General features: G+C 37.8%; 1 protein-coding gene across 1 annotated transcript in view; it reads right to left on the bottom strand.

Moving 5' to 3' along the window:
• TAF4B (TATA-box binding protein associated factor 4b) overlaps positions 1-17,272 on the bottom strand; it is a 124,403-nt gene extending 107,131 nt beyond the window's left edge. The window contains exons 1-3 of the mRNA XM_019465502.2: positions 16,436-17,272; positions 3,023-3,168; positions 825-932 (exon numbers count right to left, since the gene is read on the bottom strand). Coding sequence (XP_019321047.1) covers positions 825-932; positions 3,023-3,168; positions 16,436-16,778 — 597 coding nt within the window. The 5' untranslated portion in view covers positions 16,779-17,272. The remainder of the gene's footprint in view (positions 1-824; positions 933-3,022; positions 3,169-16,435) is intronic.
• Between the last annotated feature and the right edge of the window lie 7,461 nt (positions 17,273-24,733).

Below are 24,733 nucleotides of genomic sequence, written 5' to 3'. Positions count from 1 at the left end.
AATCTAGAATGGATAGGATAGTAAAGGAGGGAGATGATGAGTATCAGCCACAGCAGTGAGGACTGTAGTTCATCCTATAACCTCCTCTTCTTTGTTTCCCCAAGGAAGAAACCCAATGGAATTCCAAAAGATCTGGTCTCTAACAACGTATAAGGAAGTAGATACCAGTGATACAAGGAGTAAACTTTGCAATACCATCACAAGGACATCTGTGTTGTCCCAGCTGTTGCGAATGCTATTACATAGGCTACAGTTGTCAGTTCTTTCAGGGTTTGCCTCAACTACAGAGAATTATCTTGCCCAATAGCACAACTCTCCCTGTGGAACTGACATCCAATGACTGATCACAGAGTGGGAATTAAGGACCAGCTGACCAAAGCTGGCACATAGTAGGACAACTCTGACAAGCCATATTTACTCCAATGTTCCCCACCTGATTGGTGGAGTCTTTACTGGGCCTACATCTAGTTCAAAGTCTTATTCTCCTTCCCTTCCACAAGTATCAATAACTAATAAGTATCCCCTACACCAAAGGGGATGTCCTAGCACCTGCTTCTAAACACTATCACACATGGCTATTGGGTGTGTTTGTATTAATTTAATACATTCAAGTAAAATTAATATTCCAAGAGCACACACCATGTTTATCCTGTGTTTCCACACCTCCAACCGTTCCCACCCACTTTGGTGTCACCAAATATCACTGAATTGCTCAAGGTTACACGGTTGTTGTGACAACCTACATATCTAGCAGGAAACAACTAAATAAAGAAAGATGAGAGAATAAGCAGTGCACACATGGACACAAGTCAGTCACAACTTACCTGTACTGAGGAAGGCTTTGGAACCGTGGTTACCACAGTAGTTCCTATTTGTGCCAACTTTTTAACAGGTGCCACTGCCACTTTCTTAACTAACTGTGAACCAGAATTCTAAGGGGGTGAGAGGGGGAGGGGAGAGAGATAACAGAATCATCAGCATTAGTAATTTTAAATCAATCAGTACTATGGTGAACATTAAACATTAAACCACTTCGGAGTGCCTGGATGGCTCAGTCAGTTAAATGTCCAACTTTGGCTCAGGTCGTGATCTCACGGTTCAGGAGTTTGAGCCCCACGTCGGGCTCTGTGCTGACAGCTCAGAGCCTGCTTTGGATCTTCTGCCCTGTCTCTCTGGCTCTTCCCCACTTGTGCGCACGCATGCTCCCTCTCTCTCTCTCTCTCTCTCTCTCTCTCTCTCAAATAAATAAATATTAAAAAAAAATTAAAACACTTCACCACAGCAAACTCCGTTGTTATAACTGGCTTTATATAGCCTTATAGGTTTTAAGCATATTCTCCACTGCGAACCTACCTGGTCAACTGGCAAACTGACACTACTTCATACTCCTTAAGGAGGCAACTGATTTAGCAATATCACAGTTTTTTAGCATTAAAATCTTAAACTTTACTCTTTGGCTCATACAGAAAACATATAGTTTTTTTTTTTGGTTTTTTTTTTTAAGAGAGAACACAAGTTGGGAAGGGGCAGAAAGAAAGAAAGAATTTTTTTTTTTTAATTTTTAATGTTTGTTTATTTTTGAGAGAGACAGACAGAGAGCAAGGGAGGGGCAAAGAGAGAGAAACAGAACCTAAAGCAGGCTCCAGGCTCTGAGCTGTCAGCACAGAGCCTGATGCGGGACTCAAACTCACAAACCATGACATCATGACCTGAGCAGAAGTCGGACACTTAACGGACTTAGCCACTCAGGTGCCCCAAAAGAAAGAATCTTAAGCAGCCTCCACGCCCAGTGGGGAGCCTAGCACTGGGATCTGAGCTCAATTTCATGAACCTGAGATCAATTTCCTGACCTGCGCTGGAACTGAGAGTTGGATGCTTAACCAACAGAGCAGAGCTACTCAGGCACCCCAAAAACATATGGATTCTTATTTAACATTATTAAAATAGTCTGCTAATCTATCTTCTCAACTCACAGCAGTTAGATAAAGCAAACTAGAAAAGAAAGGAGCAGGGGCACCTAGGTGGCTCAGTAGGTTAAGCATCTGACTTCTGCTCAGGTTATGATCTCACAGTTTGTGAATTCAAGGCCCACATGGGGCTCTGTGCTGACAGATTGGAGCCTGGAGCCTGATTCATATTCTGTTTCTCCCTCTCTCTCTGCCCTTTCCCCACTTGTGCTCTGTCTCTTTCTCAAAAAAAAAGAACAAAAAGGAAAGGAAAGGAAAGGAAAGGAAAGGGAAAAGAAAAGAAAAGAAAAGAAAAGAAAAGAGGGAAGAAGCAGCTATCATTGAAAGATACAGTAACATAGAAAATGAGAACATAGAATCAAATATTAGAGGAGAGCACAAAATGGGGGGTGAGGGTGGCAGACAGACTGCCAGAGGATATTACCACAGAACACTATGCGATCTTTCATTAGGATGAACCTGACTCATCAAGAAAATGCTATACTACATTCAGCATTTTTTATTTTACCAGAGAAAGATGTTATAATATGACACACACACACACACACATATATATATATATATATATATATATATTTTTTTTTTTTTACCTCTGCCACACAAGATAAGCTTCAGTTAGTTACCTAAAAAGATTACCATGTATGTGAAACAAACCATTTTCTAACAACGCTAAATTAATGAACTATTTCGGACTTCTTAAGAAGTCATTCCTATAAGATACAGATACAAATGAATAGTATAAAACTGTAGTGTTAATGTCTTACCACAAATTAAAATTGAAGCATATTTTCTTTCCATTTAGACATGCAAAAAGCCCTTTTAACATTCCCCTGAGAAATAAAAATCTTTGAGTATGAAGACTGAATCTTTATTATTTTAGCAATTACCAAGTGACAAAACCAAACATCTTGATTAACACAAAGAAAGTGGCTCAATTCAAAAAGTTGAGCAGAATCATCTATTATTTTTATTCACAAATACACATATATTTACATGAAGATACCAGCTAGAAAACCAAGAATTAAAAAAAAAAACCAAACCCTAAGGTATATTACCGGCACTGTACAGATTTTGACCGTATGAGTATTCGTTGGTATAGCTGGCCTTGAAGTTATGTTAGTAGTGGTCTCTGCTCTTGTCACAGCTTGCTGAGGAGATACCAACATCAACTGGCCACTGTTACTTTTGATTAAAACTGTTCCTAGAATTAAAAGAAAAAAACCATGACCTCTAAGCTAATAAATAAAACATAAGCATCATATATTTTGTGTTCTGACCATTTCTTTCATATTGTAAAATGTCTGAACAAATGATTAGTACACACTAAATTCTATGTACACTAATTACCATAAATAATATGGAAAAATGTTTTCACTCAAAGCTACTTAAAATATTAGAAGTCCAAGCCTATGGCCCATACTCTTGAAGAAGTCAAAACACTTTTTCTTCATGACTTCAAACTGTAAAACTACAGTAAGTAAGATGATATGGTAATGGCACCAGACTACACAAAGTGACCAATGGAATAAATTAGAGAATTCCAAAATAGGCTCAGGCAGATATGTCATATCAAATTTTCCTAAGAGGCACTGCAGATTAGTGAGGAAAAGAGCAGACCACTCAATAAGCAAGGTTGGGTCAATTAGTTATTTACATGGAAAAGATTAAAAGTGTCATACCACACACAAAACCCCTATGGCATTAAGAATACAAAGGCAAAAAGTAAAACCTTTGAAACTCTTAGATAATATACAAAATGATCTTTCTGAACTTGGGATAGGGAGACTTTCTTAAATAAATTTGACACATTCTACTATACCAAAAAAAACTTTTGTTTACCAAAAGACACTACCAAGCAAAAAAACAAACTACCAAACGGAAAAAAAAAAATTTTTAGTTCACTTATGTTTGAAGAATGAATATCAAAAATGAACAAAACACAGATGCCAATGACAGGGAAAGGTAAATTAAGACCACAGTGAGATATCACTTTATATCTACCTAGATGGGCAAAAATTAAGAAGTCCAAAGACAACATTAAGTGTTAGATGTGCAGCAACAAGAACTCTAACATCCTGATGATGGTAATGTAACATGGTAGAATTGCTTTGTTCAACTTTACATGATTGTGCCAAACTGATTCCCATTTGTACTCTCTAACCCAGTAGTATTTCTAATCTAAAGAAATTCTTGTCCATGTCAGTAGGAGGCACAAACGAGAATATTCACAGTTGATGTTCCATTTCTGGAATGGGAGCATCAAGAGCTCAACAAACCTGCCCCCAGCAAAGCAAGCATAACTGGTGAAAATTATTTTTAAAAACATCATTTAGAGTCTTTGGAAATTGCCTGAAGGCATACAGAAAATGACTACACCATTATTAAAGAGGATTTACTAAAACTCCGTAAGAACAGCAAGAATCTGTGGCATCTGAACCATGACCTGCTCCCTTTTCCTTCTCACATCAGGCAGTGTGGTCAACACAGGGCCTCTTCCTCTCCCAAGCTCCCAGTTGAGGCTATGGTATCTTCCTGGAAGGAGCAGGCCACCAGCATTTCTGATCTCCCCCACAATGAGCTGCATACAACAGAGGACAAATTTGAGATAAGTGTATCCAAAAGTTTCCAGGCTTCTTCCTTTACTCATCTCTACTCATAAAAGGAAGGCTCTACACCTCAGGGATGGAACACTAAAAATATCTGGACCCCAGTGTCCTTCACCCTAGTTATTTTGTAGGAGTTATTCCATGCTGGGAGAGGTAAGCAGGTAAGATCAAAGGCTACCACCCATGCCTAGTACCCCACTCCTAAAGCAGGGATATTGCCCACAGAGAAGTATGCCACAGTCCTGGTCCCCGCTCCAAATATCTCCCCAGAGAAGCTGACTTTATTTCAACACAGCATGGGCAAACTCAAAGGTAAGAGCACTCTCAAATACAATAAACAATTAAAAGAAGGATGGTAGCTTCATGACCCATACAAGATAGGCAACAGGCCTAGCTCTAGTTTACCAGAGAGAACCAGATAAAGAGATAACTAAGAAGGGTCTTCCTGATGTCAGAACAAACGTGAAACAATAAACCTAAAAAATTAACCAGTAAAGGAGCCTAAATTTAATTGGATCAGACTGTGGAGCAAGCTAGGCTCTAGGGCATTGTTGAAAAAAATAGGGCAATTGGCTGGCAACCAATAGAGCTTAATAGCTATGTGTGGTTATCAACAGAGAGGCACAGCTAAACAGGATTCAGAGAAAGTCAGAGAGAGCCCTGCTAAAACCAAGGCTGTGCCCTCTGAGGTGCAACTCAGTGGCTTCCCATTGTAGGGAAAATAGATTTCACTAACAATCTAGCCAAACAACAATAATACACTCAAGGGAATAGGGGACAGTACCCAGAGTTGCTACAATATATTACTTTTGAATAGCAAATTACAGTACATGCAAAGAAAAAGAAAAGTGTGACACACAGGAAAAAAAGGCAAAGCAACAGAAACCACTCACGAGAGAGACTAGATGTTAGTTTCTAACAACAGAAACTTCAAAGTAAACATTATATATTTGTTCAAAAGACAAAAGGAAACCATCTTAAAAAAGCAAAGGAAGGTATGATGAGATCACCAAATACAGACTATCCCTAGAGAGATAGGTACCATAAAAAATAACTTCTGTAGTTAAAAAGCACAATAACAAAAAATTCACTAGAGGGGTTTGACAGTGAAACTGAGTAAGTAGAAGAAAGATCAGTGAACTTGAAGATAGATCAACAGATTATTAAATCCAAAGAAAGGAGAGGAAAAAAGAATAAAGAAAAATGAACAGAGCCTCAGAGAAATGTGGAACACTGATAGGCACCACAACACGGGCATAATGTGAGTACCAGAGAGGGAGAACAAGAGAAACATAAAGAGAGAGAGGTAAAGAAACAGAAAAACATTCAAAGAAATAGTGGCTGACTGAGCCACCCAGGAGCCCAGACATTTTTGCCTTTTGATTGAATTATTTAGACCATTCACATTGCATGATATATAGTTGGGTTTAGGTGTGCCATTTATTTTTGTTTCTGTATATTTCCTCTCCTTTTTGTTTCTCTCTTTTTTTCCCCTGATCTCATCTGCATTAAGTGAGTATTTTCTAGTGTAACACTTAAATTTCTTTATAATTTTTCAATACATATATTTAGAGGTTCTATAGGCTACAATAGAGTTTGCAATATATATCGTATTAGAATTTATTTCACGTCTGTATTAACTTATTTGGGTGAGATATAGAAACATTTCTCCTATTTAGCTCATTTTCCTCTCACTTTTATTTTTGTGCTATTATTGTTCTATATATTGTATCTAGATATATTAGAAACCCAACAATACCTTGTTATTATCACATAATATAACTGTATGGTTTTTAAAGAAACTGACAGAAGAAAGGAGCAAAGGATGTATTTGTAGCATTTGTTTCATTACTTTTGCATTTGCCATTTCTGGTTTTCTTCATTTGTTCCTATGGATTTGAGATTTCACCTAAGGTAATTTCCTTAGTGCAATACAACTTTACTCCTACTCACTTTCTGTTGTTATTCACAAATATATTATTTTAATGGTATAGTCCCAACAATATAATTATATACATACTGTTCTATACAATTGGTTTTTAAACAATTTTTTAAATTAAGAGAAGAAAGCAGAATTAACATACATTTATATTGTCATGATTTCGGCTCAAGTCATGACCTCATGGTTCGTGAGTTCGAGTCCCATATCAGGCTCTGCACGGATAGTGGAATTCTTGGAATTCTCTCTCTCTCTCTCTCTCTCTCTCTCTCTGCTCCTCCCCTGCTCACATTCTCTTTCTCAAAATAAATAAACTTTAAAAAAAAAAGATATACAACAGCAACCATAAGAAAACTAGAGTGGTCAGACCAATATTAGACAAAATAGACTACGTATGTTACTAGAGATAAAGAGGGGCATTTTATAACTGATGTAACACCCAATGGGTCAGGAATATTAATATGTACCCAAAAACAAAGCCCAAAATATACAAAGCAAAAGCTGATGTAAGCGAAGTGAAAAACAGAAATTCAATGATAATAGTTGAGAGATTTCAATACCCCACTTTCCACAACGGATAGACAACTATATAGAAATCAACAAGGAAATCAAATACTCAATCAATACTATAAACCAACCAACCAAACACATCCATAGAATACTCCACCCAACAACAGCATTCTCCATAAGTGCACATGGAACATTCTCAATGTTAGGACATAAAATAAGCTCCAATAAATTTAAAAAGACTAAAATCATACAATGTATAGTCTCCAACTACAATGGAATGAAATTTTAAATCAGTAACAAAAAGAAATTGAGGGAATTCACAAATATTTAGAAATTAATTACTTCTAAGTAATCAGTTGGTCAATGAAGAAATCACAAGGGAAATTGGAAAATACTTTGAAAGGAGTGAAAATGAAGACATAATATACCAAAATTTATAGAATGCAGCTAAAGCAGGGTTTAGTGGGGCATTTATAGTCATAAATGATGGTATTTAAAAAGAAAAAAGATTCAAATCAATAACTTAAACTTCCATCTTAAGATACAGGGTTGGGGGGGCAGCAAAATAAAAACTAAAGCAAGCAGATGAAAAGAAAACAATGAAGATTAAAGCAGAATTAAATAGAGTATAAAAACAAAGGAGAAAAAGAAAAGCAAAAGTTGGTTCTGGGAAAAGACCAACAAAACTGAAAAACCTTTACCAGACTGCTCAAACTACTAAAACCAAGAATGGAAAAAAAAAAAAAAAAAAAAAAAAAAAAAGAGAGAATATTACTATTAATCTTATAGAAAGATGGATAAAGGAATACTGTAAGCAACTGTGAATCCATAAATTAGATGACATATATGAAATAGGCAAATACCTAAAAACAAAAACTACTATAACTGACTAAAGAAAATAGGCAACCTGAATAGGTCCAACAAATGAATTTAATTATTAATCAAAAAGTGTCCACAAGATACGCCCAGGTCCAGATGGCTTCACTGGTGAAGTCTATCAAAAATCCAAGGAAAACTTGATACAAATCATTCACAAACTCTTCCAAAAAAGTAGAAAAGAATGAAGCACGTCTCAACTCATTCTGCAAGGTCAGTATTACCATGATACCAAAACTAGACAAGGACATCACAAGAAAACAGAGACCAATATGTCTTATGAATATAGATACAAAAATTTCCAACAAAGTACTAGCAAACTGAATCCAGTAGCACAAAAAAGTAATATCACGTAATATCCATCTCACTGCATAAGGCTGGTCTAACATAAAAAAGTTACTACAAAACAACCTATCAAAATAGGACAAAACCACATGATCATCTCAACAGATGCAGAAAAAGCATTTGACAAAATCTAACACCCCTTTTATCATGATGAAACACTCAATAAAATAGGAATAAAAGCAAACCTCCTCAAACTGATAAAAGAGATCTATAAAAGACTCACACCTAACATCATATGTCATGGTGAAGGACTAAATGATTTCCCTTTAAGATTAGGAACAAGACAAAGATTACTGATGAGGAATGAGACAAGGATACCTGCAATCACTGCTTCTATTCCACATTGTATTCAGAGTTCTAACCAGGGCAATTAAGCAAGAAAATGAAATAAAAGGCATCCAAAGAAAGAAGTAAAATTATCCATTCACAGATAATACAATCTTATATACAGATATCATATAAATCCATGAAAAAATATTAAAACCAATAAACAAGGCTAGGCAGCAGGATACAGAATATATAAAAATCAGCTGTATTTTTATATACATTTGCAATGAATGACTAAACGGAACAAAGAAAACAATTTCATTTACAATAGCACCAAAAATAATAATATACTGGCAAGTTTAACAAAGTAAGTATAACACCAATACTCTGGAAACTACACAAAGCTATTTAAATTTTTTTTGAGAGAGAGAAAGAGGGCGTTGACACGTGAGCAGGGGATGGGTGGAGAGAGACTCTTCAGCAGTATCTACACTTATTGGTGGAGCCTGGAGCAGGGGTGGGGGGTTGGATCTTATGACCCTGAGATCATGATCTGAGGCAAAATCAGGAGTGGGACACTTAACCAACTGAGCCACCCAGGTGCCCCCAGAAACCACAAAATGCTGTTGAAGGAAATTAAAGACCTAAATAAATCAAGTGGCTCAGTCAGTTAAGTGTCCCACTTCAGCTCAGGTCATGATATCACGGTTCTTGAGTTCAAGCCCCTCATTGGTCTCTGTGCTGAGAGCTCGAGCCTGGAGCCTGCTTCTGATTCTGTGTCTCCCTCTCTCTCTGCTCCTCCCTCACTCATTTTCTCCCTCAAATAAATACACATTAAAAAAAAAAAAAAGACCTAAATAAATGGACACTTCATATTTGTGGATCTAGAGACTTACTACTTACCTTGTAGGATCATTAAAGGGGATTAAATAAGACAATACTTTTGAGCAGACTTTTGAACTTTAAAGTTATCAATTGTAGTAGTTGTTATTAATGTCAAAAGGTCTACAATACAAACTTTTCTTCTAGTAAGTACTCAAAACAGCAGTAGGAAGTAATATTAGAATAGTTGCAGACAGACAATACTGAGAATAAAATAACAAGAGCTCATCTAAAGTCAATGCTCTTCTGACTGAAGTGTTTATCCCAAAAGTCCAATTCCAATGAGCAACAACCTAGTGAAACGCACTTAAAAACACACAAAGGAAACTGAACATTAGTCTCTTTTGTGAAAACCACCTACCAAGCCTCTGAATCAAATCCTAATAAATATGATTCATTTTCCAAACATAAAAGGATACACAGTTTTGCCTACTTATCCTACAGAAATGTTAAAAAAAATTAATTACACATTAGGTTACGGAGCACCTTTCCTCTAAAAATATTAAGATGTTAAAGTGTAGGGGCGCCTGGGTGGCTCAGTTGGTTAAGTGATTAACTTCAGCTCAGGTCATGATCTCGCAGTTTGTGAGTTCGAGCCCTGCGTCAGGCTCTGTGCTGACAGCTCAGAGCCTGGAGCCTACTTCGGATTCTGTGTCTCCCCCTCTCTCCACCCCTCCCCGGCTCACGCTCTGTGTCTGTCTGTCAATAATAAATAAACGCTAAAAAAAAAAAAAATTAAAAAAAAAGTGTAAAGTGGTCTGGTATCCACCTTCTATCTGGTACATAATTTAACATACTCTATTCATCTGCCCAGTGAACTATTATATGCCAAGTTGCCTTTCCTATTTTGTCTTGGTTGCAAGTTGATCCAGATGGTGGTTCTAATTTGTCCATATTCCCAGCAATGGTAAATAGTAAATACTGAAAGAATAGCAGGCCCATCCAAATCTAAGAGTCAGAAAAACTTTAGAATTCATCTATTGTAACTTCACATCTATACATAACTGCCTGACTGGTGACCTTCTAGTCTCTATTGAAATAAGTCCAGAATTAGGAAGGTAGAGAGGTATAAATGCTCCTTCTTCACAAGTAGATTAGAAATACAAAGTTATTCCTTAATATGGAATCAAAATATTTTTCCCATTAATATTCAGAGATAGGATGTTCCCTTGTGCAATCTCACAAAATAAGCTTACTTTCATTACCATAGGACAGTACTTTGAACACTTAAAGGCAGCTAAACATACCCAAAGTTGTATTCTTGCTCAGGCACCATGGCCCCAATTCCTTTAATTTTTCAAATCAGTTTCCCTTATTGAGCTTAAAGTCACTTAAATTTCTCTCTCAGTCTAATAATTCTTTGAGTGAGTAAAAGAAAAAATTAAAATCAATCAGTAAGTTTTTATCCCAGGTTCTACTATCAGTTATGGCACATCTCCTCTATCCTCCATTTACACCGTTGATTTGTCAAAACAGAACTTCTATTTACCTTTACTAAATTTCACCTTTTAAAAGTAGGATGTTTCCAGGTGATTTTACTTTCTTTTTAACTTGTCATATTTGTTTTTATACGTGCATGTATTAGTTTACAAAAATAATACTGTTGGAGAAAAATTAAGCCCGGAATAATTTATGGAAATTCTCAGAATCTATTTGATTTTCAGGAGAGGAACTGTGTCTACCTTATTTACCACTGCATTCATGGTAATGAGCATAGAACCTAGCATATACTTAACACTGACATATATAAGTTAAAAAAATATATGAATAACTTTAAAGCACTCTTATTTCCTTGATCCAGAAATTCTAAAGTTCTTATTATCTGTCCCAAGAAAATAATCAACACACACACCACAATCTAAATACAAAACATCTGATATACTTTTATTTGTAAGTAATTTTCTTTTTTTAATGTTTCTTTTTAATTTCTTTTAATGTTTATTTATTTTTGAGAGAGAAAGAGAACGAACACGAACAAGTGGGAGAGGGGTAGACAGAAAGGGAGACACAGAATCAGAAGTTGGCTCCAGGCTCTGAGCTGTCAGCACAGAGCTCAATGCAGTGCTTGAACCCATGATTGGGAGATTATGACCTGAGCTGAAGTCAGATGCTTAACCAACTGAGCCACCCAGGTGCCCCTATAAATAACTTTTTAAACAAAAAAAGCATAAGCAACCTAAATGAATAGAGAAAATGTTAAATAATGGATTACACACCCATTAAAATTAAGTTTCTGAGGTTATAAAATACAAATAGTCACTATATAATGGTAAGTGAAAAGCAGGATATAAAAATTATACAATAGAATCCCAATTATGTAAAATTAGAGGAAGCACACATACATTTTTTTCTCAAAGAAACTAAAAGCTTTAGGGGAGTGAAATGTTCTATATCTTGGAATGGTGGCTATACCTTTGTCAAATTTTTCAAAACTTACTGTAAATGGTTTCCATTTTAAAATAAATGTACATGTAAAAAACTGTAGCTCCATAAAGCTTACATAAAAAAAGGAGACTAAAAGATATACTTAAAATATCTGAGGATAATTTTTCAGTATTTTCCAAATTGTCTCTAACAAACATATAAAAATGGGGACACATAGACATTGAGGTTATTTCAAAATCCATCTTTTTGCATGGAGACCAATGCAGGGCTTGAACTCATGACTCTGAGATCAATATCTGAGTTGAGATTAAGAGTCGGATGCTTAACCAACTGAGCCACCCAGAAATCCAACCTCTTAAATTACAGTGAACTTGGTGGATGTCATACGTATTAGATCAACAGTGCCCAGAGTACCTATAGCCAACTGCTATACAGGTACCTTAAATACTCCAGACATGCCTGCTATGCAACTCTGTATTCCACACAAATGGTGTTCCCTAGAGTTCTGCAACATGTAGACCTATATACTTATCTTAGTTAATCCATATGATACTCCTGTGAAGAAGGTATGATCCAATTTTACACGTAAGAAAACTGATATTGAGGATGAGGTTAATAAACTTACCCAAGATCACAAAGCTAATAGGTGGTAGAGCTGGGATTCAAATCCAGGTCTGATTCCAAGGCCAATGTTCTGCCCTGTATTGCTACACTTCACTACTTTCCACAAAGGCTAACTCTCCAAGCCCCTTGTTATCTACAAATTTGATCAGCACACTTATTCCTTACTCTGTGGCCCTGAACTACACCTTCCCAGCTATCGTATACTATATACTTACTTTACTTCACAAAAACAAGAGCCCTCTTGGGCACAGTTATTCAGTAAGTAAAAAAATCTATAACATTATCATCCAGCCACATTTTTCTACATTTAAAGTCTATCTCTCTCCACTCAATTATAGGGCTCATCTTCTATTAACATTAATTAAAGTTAAGTCCGGAAAATTACTATTGGATTCCATAGGTACCCTTTTAAAATTAAGTATTAACATTGTTGATTACGCATTTGAACAATTTTCTGGGGATAAAAATTTGGTAATCCTATTAAAAGATTACCTTTTGAACCAGCAATTCCACTTCTAGCAATTTATTCTTTAAAATACACATTTATAGAACTGCGCAAAAATACACCAAGATGTTTATTATAGCATCATTTATAATAACAGAAAGTAGTGCAAACAATATCGATGTCTATGAACAGGAGAGTGGTCAAAAAATGATGGTACGTTGATACAATGGACTACTAAGGAATTTTTTTTTTTTTTTAACGTTTATTTATTTTTGAGACAGAGAGAGACAGAGCATGAACAGGGGAGGGGCAGAGAGAGAGGGAGACACAGAATCTGAAACAGGCTCCAGGCTCTGAGCTGTCAGCACAGAGCCCGACGCGGGGCTCGAACTCACGGACCGTGAGATCATGACCTGAGCCGAAGTCGGACGCTTAACCGACCAAGCCACCCAGGCACCCCTAAGGAATTTTTTTAAAAATGAGGAAGATTTATACGTAGTAACATGAAAAGGATAACAAATTGTTAACAGTAATACTCTGGCGAAGGGTGTATTACACTTCAGTATTGTTTTTTTGTTTTTGTTTTTTTTTACAAGAACATATGTCACTTTTATAAGCAGAATAAGCAAAGCAATCAAGAATAAAATACACTGATATGTGTAATGGCCCTTGGAACCCCTTAGGGGTTGCAGCCCTATTGCCCTCTGATCTCTCCACATATACTAATACGTGCATTCAAATTCTCCAGCCTCCTCTGAGCAAGGAACTTAGCTAGGTGCTGGATAATAAAGTCAGGGTCCCTACCGTCATGCAATACCCTGGATAATAAAGCCAAGAGTCCCTACCCTCATGTAATATCCTTTTGATGAAGCCAGGGTAGAAACAAGAAGCACTAGCTTTTCCAGTAACTGGTTCAGGAATCTAAGATCCAAATCCTATGCCATGTCTCAGCATGAAGGAGGTGATGAAAAAAGACCTGAAGCATTTTACAAGTTACTTTCACTAACTTCTGTACAGTACGACCGTCAAACAGAATCTACCACAGTTTATGACCTAACAGAAGCAACCAAATCCTTGATCATCATTCTCAAACAAGTGACAGAAGAGACACAGAATACCAAAAACAGAAAGAGCCACAGTCTGGCCTAAAATCCCACATGTTCAGAAAAGAGAAGACCAAGAAGACCAAAGAAATTACCAGAAACATTCAACAGAATAATTTTCAGAGCTTTGCTACAGCTTCTTTCATTTCCTCACAATGCCTCCCCTTTTTATTTCCAGCCCCTGCTCCCTAGAAAAACTTGTGGTGCATACGTATATTTTTAAAAACCAGTTCTGTTCATTGAGAAAATTCTGAAGTAAACAGAAATGAAATACTTAAAGTATTCATTATCTTGGAAAAAGAAGAGTGAACTTCTATATGTTTTAAGCATCCCTGAGTAATCAATTGCTAATCCTCAGGATATAAAAGAAACAGTACAAGACTCATAACTTTTACTGTGTTTTCATTTCTTTCCTCAACTATTGGTTATCTTACTGTGCACTAACGAGAGCACAAATGTTAGTATGCTTTTCTGCCACCCACCAGCTGAAATTCCCAAAAGCTGCTCTTCAAAGCATCTTCCCACCTCCTCTGTAAATAACAATTCCTAAAGGCAGTTTATGTCCTCTGTAGTGGAAGTTTCTCCACGGTCAATAGCCTAAAGTGTTTTTACTGTAGTGCACACCTAGGTTGTGGTCTTGGTTTATGGCTATGCAGCTCTGGTAAGTTTCAGTTTTGGTTTCTTTGTGTACAAAAGATTAGGCTCTAAAATTCTGTCACTCTTAGCTCTGATACTCAATTAGGCATAGTCTACACACACACCAAGTGGTAAGCATAGTGTGTAAAGAGTAAACAGACCCAGGGGCGCCTGGCTGGCTCAGTCGGTTAAGCGGCCGACTTCGGCTCAGGTCATCATCTCACAGTCTGTGAGTTCGAGCCCCGCATCGGGCTCTGTGCTGATGGCTCAGAGCCTGGAGCCTGCTTCGGATTCTGTGTCTCCCTCTCTGACCCTCCCCCGCTCATGCTCTGTCTCTCTCTGTCTCAAAAATAAATAAACGTTAAAAAAAAAAAAAAAAAAAAAAGAGTAAACAGACCTGGATTCAAATTCCCTCTGACACCCATGAGGTGTCTGGCATTGGACAAATTATTTATGCTTAGAAACCTCTTTCTTTATTTGCTACCTATTATGACCAACAAAAAGAATATAAATATGAAAGTGTGTATAGCACGTATGCCAGTGATTACTGATTAGTTTCCACTTACCAGCAAGTTTTCACTCTTGACAGTTCCTCTATTTTAATGCTTTTTTGACTGTTTCTAAACAATCTTCACTGACAAGAATTTAGTTTTTAACAAATTAGGAGGTGATTTCATTCAAACACATTCATTAAGTACTTTACAAGTATATGCAGGATGACAATTTAGAACCGACAGAAAATGTATCCAGTGGCATACACAGCATAGCCTTAAATATATATATATATATATATATATATATATATATATATATATCTTGTAGAATACACAACTGAAACAGAACTTCATCAAAAGTGAAGAATATGATCTTTCCACAACATTCTTGATCAAATAGAACATTGCCTACAAAAGAGCCCCTATCATTTTGCTAGGGGATACTGAAATTTTGAATCAATACTTCACTCCTATACCATGTTTGCAGGTCTGAGATCCAAATACTACTAATAAAATAAACAGCAGACAATATAATTACGAGAAGAGTTCACTCCAAAGAATGTGAGATGTGTCTTTTTTCCCCGGCTGAAAACTCCAAGACACCTTCAGGTGAGGAAAGAAAGCAGAACACTCAAATTTACAATATGCTGAAGAGTCACAAAGCAAAATCTGTACGTAAATCATGAAAAACAGCCCAAACATGTAGACCCTTCCATAAAAAGTGGTCACAGGCTAACTGCAGCATTCACACACTGCTTCAGATTTAAGAATCGCATGCCTCTGATCGGTCAACTCTGGCATTTGCTGGGAATGAGTGGTAATCTTCTAACTGAAAACTACAACCATCACACATCTAAAGATTGTGAGGGAAGCAGCATTATTCATTTCTGGTACTAGAAAAGCAGTGAACTTATTTTAGCTAGCTTAAATTTAAAATCCTCTTTTAGTCTTAACACACAAGAACTTAAACTTTAAAAAAAAAAAGATATGGTTATCTAAGCATGTAGATATATAAATTGGTCTCTTCTGCACATGAAAATAAACTTTAGTTATATTCTATCTTCCCCCACCTAGGAGCTAGTGCCTCAAAGGTCCTCCTGAATATACTGTTCCAGCTTTCACTGTGTCACTTAGGTGAAAAGATTCTTTCCTTAAATATGGAAAGAAAAACTGTTGCAGTAATGACTCAAAGAGGCTATATCAATTGTAAAGCCAAATCACTGCCCTGCCAAGTCGATTATGAAAGGTTCTCTTAGCTGAGTTTTTTAAAGCTAACAGCATGAAGGCACAATCCGGAGCTGCGACGTTTCCCGTGTCACCACTGGCTGGAAAAGCTGGAAAAGGTGATCGACATACCTGGAGGAAGCTGCAAATTAGCAGGCAACTGGATTGTCGTGGTGTTGGGGGCTTTCACAGCGACTATCTGAGGAGCAGGCAGCGGAGGACCGCTGCTGAGTTTAGGAAGAGCGCTGACAGAAGCCACTTTGGTCACCAGGGTCCCCACGGGGGACCGCAGGGGCTGGGACACCGTGGACTCCACACAGACACTGACAGGAGCCTTAGTCACGGCGCCCAAGGCCACCGGAGTGCTCTCCACCCGCACAGGGAGAGTCCCAGCGGGGGCCATGGTCACGGTCCCGGAGGCGCTCACACCGGCGGGAGGAGCGGCGCCGGCCGGTTCCGTGAGACCCGCGGGCATCCCCCAGGTGGATCAGCGGCAGCTGCGACGCTGCCGTTCCGGGAGCAGAGGCGAAGGGAGGCTTGACAAGCTGCAGCCGGCTCCAGAGCAGTTCCGGCTCCACAGCATCGCTAGGGAGAGGCGCAGGGGCCGCGACACAGAAGTCAGTGACTGACGCCGGCTGGACACAGACCCGCGCGTCCCAGACCTCCCTCCGGTTAGTGCGGCCCCGGCTGCAGCAACATCTGCCCGGCCGCTCGCCGCTTCCTCCGGGGACCTCACACGTGCGCCGGCTCAGCCCGGCGCCTCAGCCTCGGGTCCCGCTACAGCGGAGCCCGGCTGCGCGGTTCCCGGAAGGGCGTCACTTCGGCTCCCACCACCCAGAAAAACTCTGCGTCCCAGTTCCCCCGCCAGAAATTTAAAAACTACAAACCCGGAGCGCCCCAAAGCCCCCTACACACACTCGGCGTGGCCCCACCGCGCGGCCACGCCAGCCATGTTTATATAGCCACGCGGAGACCTCGCGCACGCGCACAGGCCGCCGCCGCCGCCCCGGGCTTCCCCCGGAATCCGGCTCTGTGATTGGCCACATACTGGAATCGCGCTCGTGACGTCACTAGGGACGCCTCCAGAGGGCGTTAGAATCTTCCCCCAGAATCAGGAGGAAGGTGGGTCAAGTTGCCAAAAATCTACCGTGTGGGAGGGGCGGGCCGCACTTGGAGAACTGCGACATTCGCGTTCCTCTTCTTGGTATTCCCAGTTGTATGTTCCTTTAAAAGCCAAGAGTGTAATTTCTACACGCTTCTACTTTTTTAAGGAAAAATGTGGCGGACTGGTTTCGGAGAGCGGTTTAACTCAGTAAGAATCACGCTTCCTCTGTTTTCCTGCGGGCTTTGCCCTACAGCGTCGCCAAACGAGAGTTACAGTTGACATTGTGAAAAATTGTCCTTTTCTTTCTTTTAAATATGTAAGAATGGCGTCTAATTTTATAGTCTGTAAAATATGTCTATTTTCATATGACTTTAGAGCTGAACTGCCCCAAGGGAAAATCTTTTTCTTCCTTTGTGCGGCTATTGATGTCTGTCACCTCTAACGTATTTAAATTGTTATACACACGTAAACATTTTCTCCTTGAAAACTGGGACAATGTCTTATGATTACCACATCCTCAGATTCGAGCAATTAGATCTTAACTGCAATCTTAGATATTATTTGAAAAAGTGTAGAGTGTTTGTTAAATGAATCAATAAAGCCCAATATACAGAGAAACTTGCTTTTTAGAGATCTAGTCAGAGAAGATGCCTTGATTTCAGGCTTTTGTCATAATACTACGTTTGTAGGACCCAACACTATACGGAAGGAGATTTTGCAAGTAGGCAGGCAACCTGACCTTTACAGCTTCTGGTTTTCTCTCTCCCTGTGTATTCCAGTGGACAGGATCTACTCACAGCCCTCACACTTAACTACATTTGCTGTTTCTGCCATCTCAACCAGTCCAAATCAAGAACCCATCTTATGAATCAAATCATTTACAAACTTCCCCATTCCATGAAGACTTACTTGATCACATAGCTTCCAGAAAATTTATAGTGGAATTGGGGAGAGGAAAACTAAATTTATCGAGGGCCTCTTGTGTGCTGGTCACTAATAGATACATTTTCTTGTTTCTTTCTTTTTTTTTTCTTTTTTGAAACAACCACTTCAATGTCCTAACTTAAAAACTGCAGTTAAAAGACTAATTTTCCAAGAATCTGGGATTCAAAACAGTCTGTATGAAAGCAAAGTACATCTCTTTCTATATCTCCACAAATATCTGATTCATCATATATATGCACTCTGCCCTTGCAAAATGCCTTGCACATAAAAGGTGTTTAGTAAATATTAAATAGATCCATGCAACATTTTCAGTGAAGCAAAATGGTCTCATGGATTCGAATCTTAGATCTGCTTTTTTACTAGCTGGGCAAATTGTTTAGCCTTGTTTTTTCTCCTTACAGTATAATTCAGTAAATACTTGCAGAAGACTCAGAGTTTGCTCTAATGACTCTCCCTTTCCAAACTTTCATTAGACCCCACCCCCAACTCACATACTTTGTTTAGATATGTAAATAACCTCAATCAAGTTACAAAGAAGCTTGGCTGAGGAAGTACACTTTCTCTTTAAGTGACCTTGAACATTTTGTTATACTTGTTTATATTTGCTTCATTATTTGTGTCATTGATGGGAACTCTAATATTCTAGTTGCAAAGAATATACTTCTTACCCAGCACAGGTAACTACCGTCCTGAATCTGGAGTTTAGTAATAATTATGTTTACTACATTTCCTTTCTATAGAAACTTCTATTAATGCAGCATACATAGGAAGCAAAATGCATTTTATCTATTTATGTAAGAAAAGAAAAAAATGCAGGGGAGGATTATACCTTGATTTTATTTTGTCTATCTGTTAAAATATTTGTAAAATTAAGGCTGTTGAAAATACTTATTCATTTACCTTCTGTCTTAGTCCATTCGGGCTGTTGTAACAAAATATCACAGACTGGTGGCTTTTTTTTAATTGAATTAAAATTGATACATAATATTATATTAGTTTCAGGTATATGACATAGCGATTTAGTATTTTTATACATTATGAAATGATCACCTAGATAGGTCTAGTTATTGTCACTATACAAAGTTATTGTAACATTATTGACTGTTCCCTATGCTGTATATTACATCCCTATGACTTATGATTTATTTATTTTTTAACTGGATGTTTGTACCTTTTTATTTATTTATTTTGAGAGAGAGAGAGCATGGTAGAGAGAGAGAGAGAGAGAGAGAGAGAGAGAAAGAGAGAATCCCAAGCAGGCTCCATGCTGTCAGTGCAGAGCCCGACAAAGGGCTCAAACTCACGAACTGTGAGATCACGACCTGAGCTGAAAGAGTTCAACACTTAACAGACTGAACTAACGAGGCACCCCTGGATATTTGTACCTCTTAATCTCCTTCACATAGGGGGATTAGGTGATGGGTGGTTTACAAACGGCAGAAACTTATTGCTCATTGTTTTGGAAGCTGGAAATCTCAGATCAGGGTGCCAGGATGGTCGGGTGAGGGCTCTCTTCCAGATCACAGACTTCTCCCTACATCCTCACATCCAGGAAGGAACAAAGACTCTCTCTGGAGCCTCTTACATAAGGTACAAATCCCATTCATGAGGGTCCCACCTTCATGATTTAAGCAACTCCCAAAGGCCCCACCTAGTTAATACCATCACATTTGGGAATTAGGCTTTCAACATATGAATTTTGGGGAGACACAAACATTCAGACCACCTTGTAAATGAGGGACTAAGTCAATTGTCCAGATACTCTGATCATCAATTCAGGTAATGAAACAAAACTGTGAACAAATACAGAATTTAAATTTCCATTATTTCACTATTTTACACACATATACACACACACTTAAATTTGGGCAAAACCAAAAGCTAAGGGTATGATTATTGGGTGGACAATGAAAATTACTCTTATTATCCTTCTGATTTTCCATATGCCTACAGTCTCTTCCAAAAATGCAACTCTTAATCTTGGGGTTGTGAGTTTGAGCCCCATGTTGGGTACAGAGATTACTTAAAATTAAATCTTAAAAAAAAAAAAAAAAAGCTTACTACTCTGTAGATGTTAAACAGGAAGGCTTTATCTGTGAAATGAAATCAGCTGAAAAATCTGCCTGAGAAAACCTAACTATTTGGCTAAGATGGTGATGGCCTCAGCTTCAAACTGAGTCAGAAACAAATGGCCTCAAGTTCTGAACCTTGAATCAGGTCCAGTATCTGTGCTTTTACATAAAAAAACATTTAAATACTTTTCTGCAGTAGAACACATTCCTATAACACCATTCTGTCATTTCTTTCGTCTTAAAGGAATGCACCTTAAACGCTTGTCTTCATTAATGACTTCCATTTTTAATGCCTTCACTAAAGGTTTAATGAAGTTTCAGACACTTTTAATGCTCCTACAAAAAAATGGATATGATTGAAAGATTCTATCGTAAGAGATGTATCACACTATGGAATACGAATCAGTCATTCAGTTTATACTTGTACATTTATGGAAAAAGGATCATGGTATATTGTTAAATGAAAAAAGGAGGTTATACAATAGTATATAAAGTAGGATTCTATTTTTTGTAAGTTAAAAAAAATTTGGGGAGTGGGCACCTGGGTGGTTCAGACGGTTAAGCGTCCAACTCTTGATTTCAGTTCAGGTCATGATCTGACAGTGTATGGGATGGAGCCCCATGTTGGGCTCTCCCTCTCTCTCTGCCCTTCCCCCACTCATTTGCACAGTGTCTTTCTCTTTCTCTCTCTCTCTCTGTCTCTGTCTCTGTCTCTCTCAAAATAAATACATAAACTTAAAAAAATTTTAAACTAATAAGCGGGTAGATATATGCTCAGAGGAAAATCTAGATTATACAACCAAACTGTTAACAGAGGACATCTATTTGGAGACATTCTAAGTGATCATTTTCTCTTTATATTTGTTTATTTTCTAATTTATTTGCATAATCAGAAGTTAATACAAGCTTTTTCTTAAAATATATGTTCTTAGCGACAACTGAAATCTTTTAAGTATAGCTAAGTCCTCCCTGGTCTCCACCCGCCATAGCACTCAGGAAACCACTGAAACTGGGCAACTATATTAGCCTGCTTAAGCTATGCCAGGCAGAAGCTTATTACAAACACTGCCTTAACCTGGGAAGATGGGCATTTTCTAAAAGTGTGAGTACTCCCTTCCTTTCATTTCATAATTCAGTATAGAAAACGTCATGACGGCCTAAGAAGCCATAATCTCACAAATGATCTTCTATTTTCTAGAAGATTCTGCAGTCACAGAACTTTTTACTTGTATTGTCTCTTTTAGCACTCATTCTCTTGAATTATACCTTCTTAGAAGATCCTCTTCCCGGCTCCCTTCAGTCATTCATTCACATAACCAGTGTTCATTGTATGCTTGCTCTGTGCTTGACAGTAAAGAGTATATCAATGAAAAAAATAAAAGATAGAAATCCCTGTCCCTGTGAAGCATACATTCCAGGGGAAAGAGACCATAGAAAAAGAAGCCAATAAGGGGAAGGACAGAAGAGGAAAGACCGGAGAAGTAGGGAAAGGAGTTTTGTCTTGTGTGTGTATTCTCCACACAGTAATAGGAAGTCCATATTTCAGCTCTCTGTTCTTAGTCTGTACTTTCCTTGGGTGAAAACATTTAATTTGATGGCTTAATTTCCATCTATCTATATGTTTATGATTTTCAGACCTATCTATCTATCTTTGGCCCAGATTTCTCTGCTGGCCTCCAGTCTTATATAGACAGCTGCCTACTTCTGTCTGGATGTTTCACAAGTTCAAACTAAATTTATTATTCCACCTTCAAACCTGCTTCTTCTCCTGTGATTCCCTATCTCAGTGAAACAATCAAATGTTTTACATATGCCTAGGATGTAAAATTAGGAATTGACCTTGACTCTTCCCTCTCTTTCACTCATTTCAGTGACTCATTAAATCCTGTCAATCCTGGCATCATATCTGTAATATCTCTGGAATCCATCAACTTCTCTCATTACCACTGTTACTCTTAGTTCAAGCCCAAGTACACCCACTTAAATTATGCTAACTGGGCGCTCTCAATAACTCCTGCATTGCCCCTCCTTTGTTCTGTTCTCTACTCTGCAATCAGATTTTTATTCAATATGTTCCTTTAAGCATTAACATTGCAATTATTTTCATTATTCTTTGATTTAGGATTATTGTTCTTTCTTACTGAAAGGAGCCTAAAAAGAAAACTATTACTATTTTTAACTATTTATAATTCCATCATTCCACCTGAATTCTTATTTTGCATATTACTTTCTAATCTTTGCCCATTATAGGCTTACTACTATGTGAAGTATACATTTCTATATCATTTAGAATCAACTGTACTTAAGTAATTTTCCATGCCTAAACTAAACATTTAAATCAGGTCATGTGCATAATTTCATACTTCTAAATGTCTTTGTAATTGTCATTTTATGCATAATATTTATTAAACAAGAACACATAAATGTTTGCATATATAATTACAAATTATGATGAATGCTACAAAGGAAAAGAAGAAGGTACTTTGAAAGAAGATAATGGACAGGATCTAATTTAGCTAGGGAGTTAGGGAAGTGTTCCAGGAATTAAAAGAATGCCAGAGAGACTGGTGCAGAACAAATCAGAGGAAGAGTTGCCTAAATGAGATTGGAGAGTAGGGTCATGTGATGTGCAAATGAAAGCATTCACTCTCTCTTTCTGTATGTATGTGTGTGTGAGTGTATATGTATACATACATACATACATACACATATATTCAATCCTCATTACTCACAGATTCCACATTTGCAAATTCACCTACTTCCTAAAACTTAAATAAATAGTGCTCTCCAAATCAATACTTATGGTACTCTAGAGGTCTTTTGCAGGCATGTGCAGAGCAGCCAAAAATTTGAGTTGCCAAATGCACATGTTCCCAGGTGAGGTCAAACAGGATGATGCTGTGCCTTCTTGTTTCAGCTCTCATGCTGTAACCAGTTGTCCTTTTTGCTGACTATTTAGTGTCATGCTTTTCATATTTTTGTGCTTTTTGTTGGTGATGTCTCTGCTTAAAATAACCCCCAGGCATAGTGCTGAAGTGTTGCCTTGCGTTCCTAAGAGCAGCAAGGCTGTGACGTGCTTTACAGAGAAAATATATATGTTAGATAAGCATCTTTCAGGCATGAGTTACAGTGCTATTGGTTGTGAGTTCAGTGTTACTGAATCAACAACATACATCAAATAAGGTTCTTTAAACAGAAATACACAAAGGGGCACCTGGGTGGCTCATCTGGTTGACTGTCTGACTCAATTTTGGCTGAGGTCATGATTCCCAGGTCATGGGATTGAGCCCTGTGTTGGGCTCCATGCTGAGTGTGAAGACTGCTTGGGATTCTCTCTCTCTCTCTCTCTCTCTCTCTCTCTCTCTCTCTCTCTCAATCTGCCCCCACCCCCACCCTCGGCTCTCTCCCCACTGTGTGTTCACTCTCTCTCTCTCTCTAATAATTTTTTTTTTATTTTAAAAAAGGAAACACATAAAACAAGGTTGTGTTCTGATGGATAGAAGAAAATGTTATGACTAAAGGCTTACAGGAACCTGACACTGTGCTTCCCCTTGAAGTGATGATTGAGTATTGGCTAATGTAGGGTTCTGTAACTTAATACAACATAACTACCATGGATCATGAGAATCAACTCTATACACACTTTTTTCCCTGAACTACCTAAAAGTAAGTTGCAGACTTGCCCCCTTCTTCCAAATACTTCCTTGTCTATTTCTTAAAACCAAGGACATGCATTTGCATTGCCAAAATACAATGAACATTAGGAAATTTAACATTAATATAATCATTTAGTCAATAGATCTTAAATCAACAGCTCTTTTTCAGTTTTGCCAAGTGTCTCAATAATGTCCTTGATCACATTTTTTTTTCTAGTCCAGGGTCCAATCCAGAATCATTCATTGCACACAGTTTTGTATCTCTTTAGTCTCCTTTAATCTAGAGCAGTTCCTCTGCCTTTCTTTGTTTTTCACAATATTGCCATTTTTGAAGAGAATAGGTCATTTATTTTATAGAATGTCCTCAACTTGGACTTGTCTATTGTTTCCTCATGATCATATTCAGGTTAGCATTTTGACAGAAATAGTGCATGAGTGATGTATTCTCTATATCACATTAAGAGATACATGATGATGTAAGTTGGTGTTATTATTATTTACCTTAAATTTGGCCACTTGTTTATGTTGGTATATTTAAGGTTTGTCACTGTAAAGTTACTATTTTTCATCTTGTAATTAATAAGTTCTTCACAAACTTTGACCTGTTAATTTTAGCATCATTTATTGGCTCTTGACTGAATCAATTCTTACT

This window comes from Panthera pardus, unplaced genomic scaffold (assembly GCF_024362965.1).
Source record: "Panthera pardus isolate Hobbes unplaced genomic scaffold, ASM2436296v1 HiC_scaffold_15, whole genome shotgun sequence".
NCBI classification, from domain to species: domain Eukaryota; kingdom Metazoa; phylum Chordata; class Mammalia; order Carnivora; family Felidae; genus Panthera; species Panthera pardus.
Note: the sequence above shows the minus strand (reverse complement) of the source record. Positions and strands in the feature narration are given on the sequence as shown.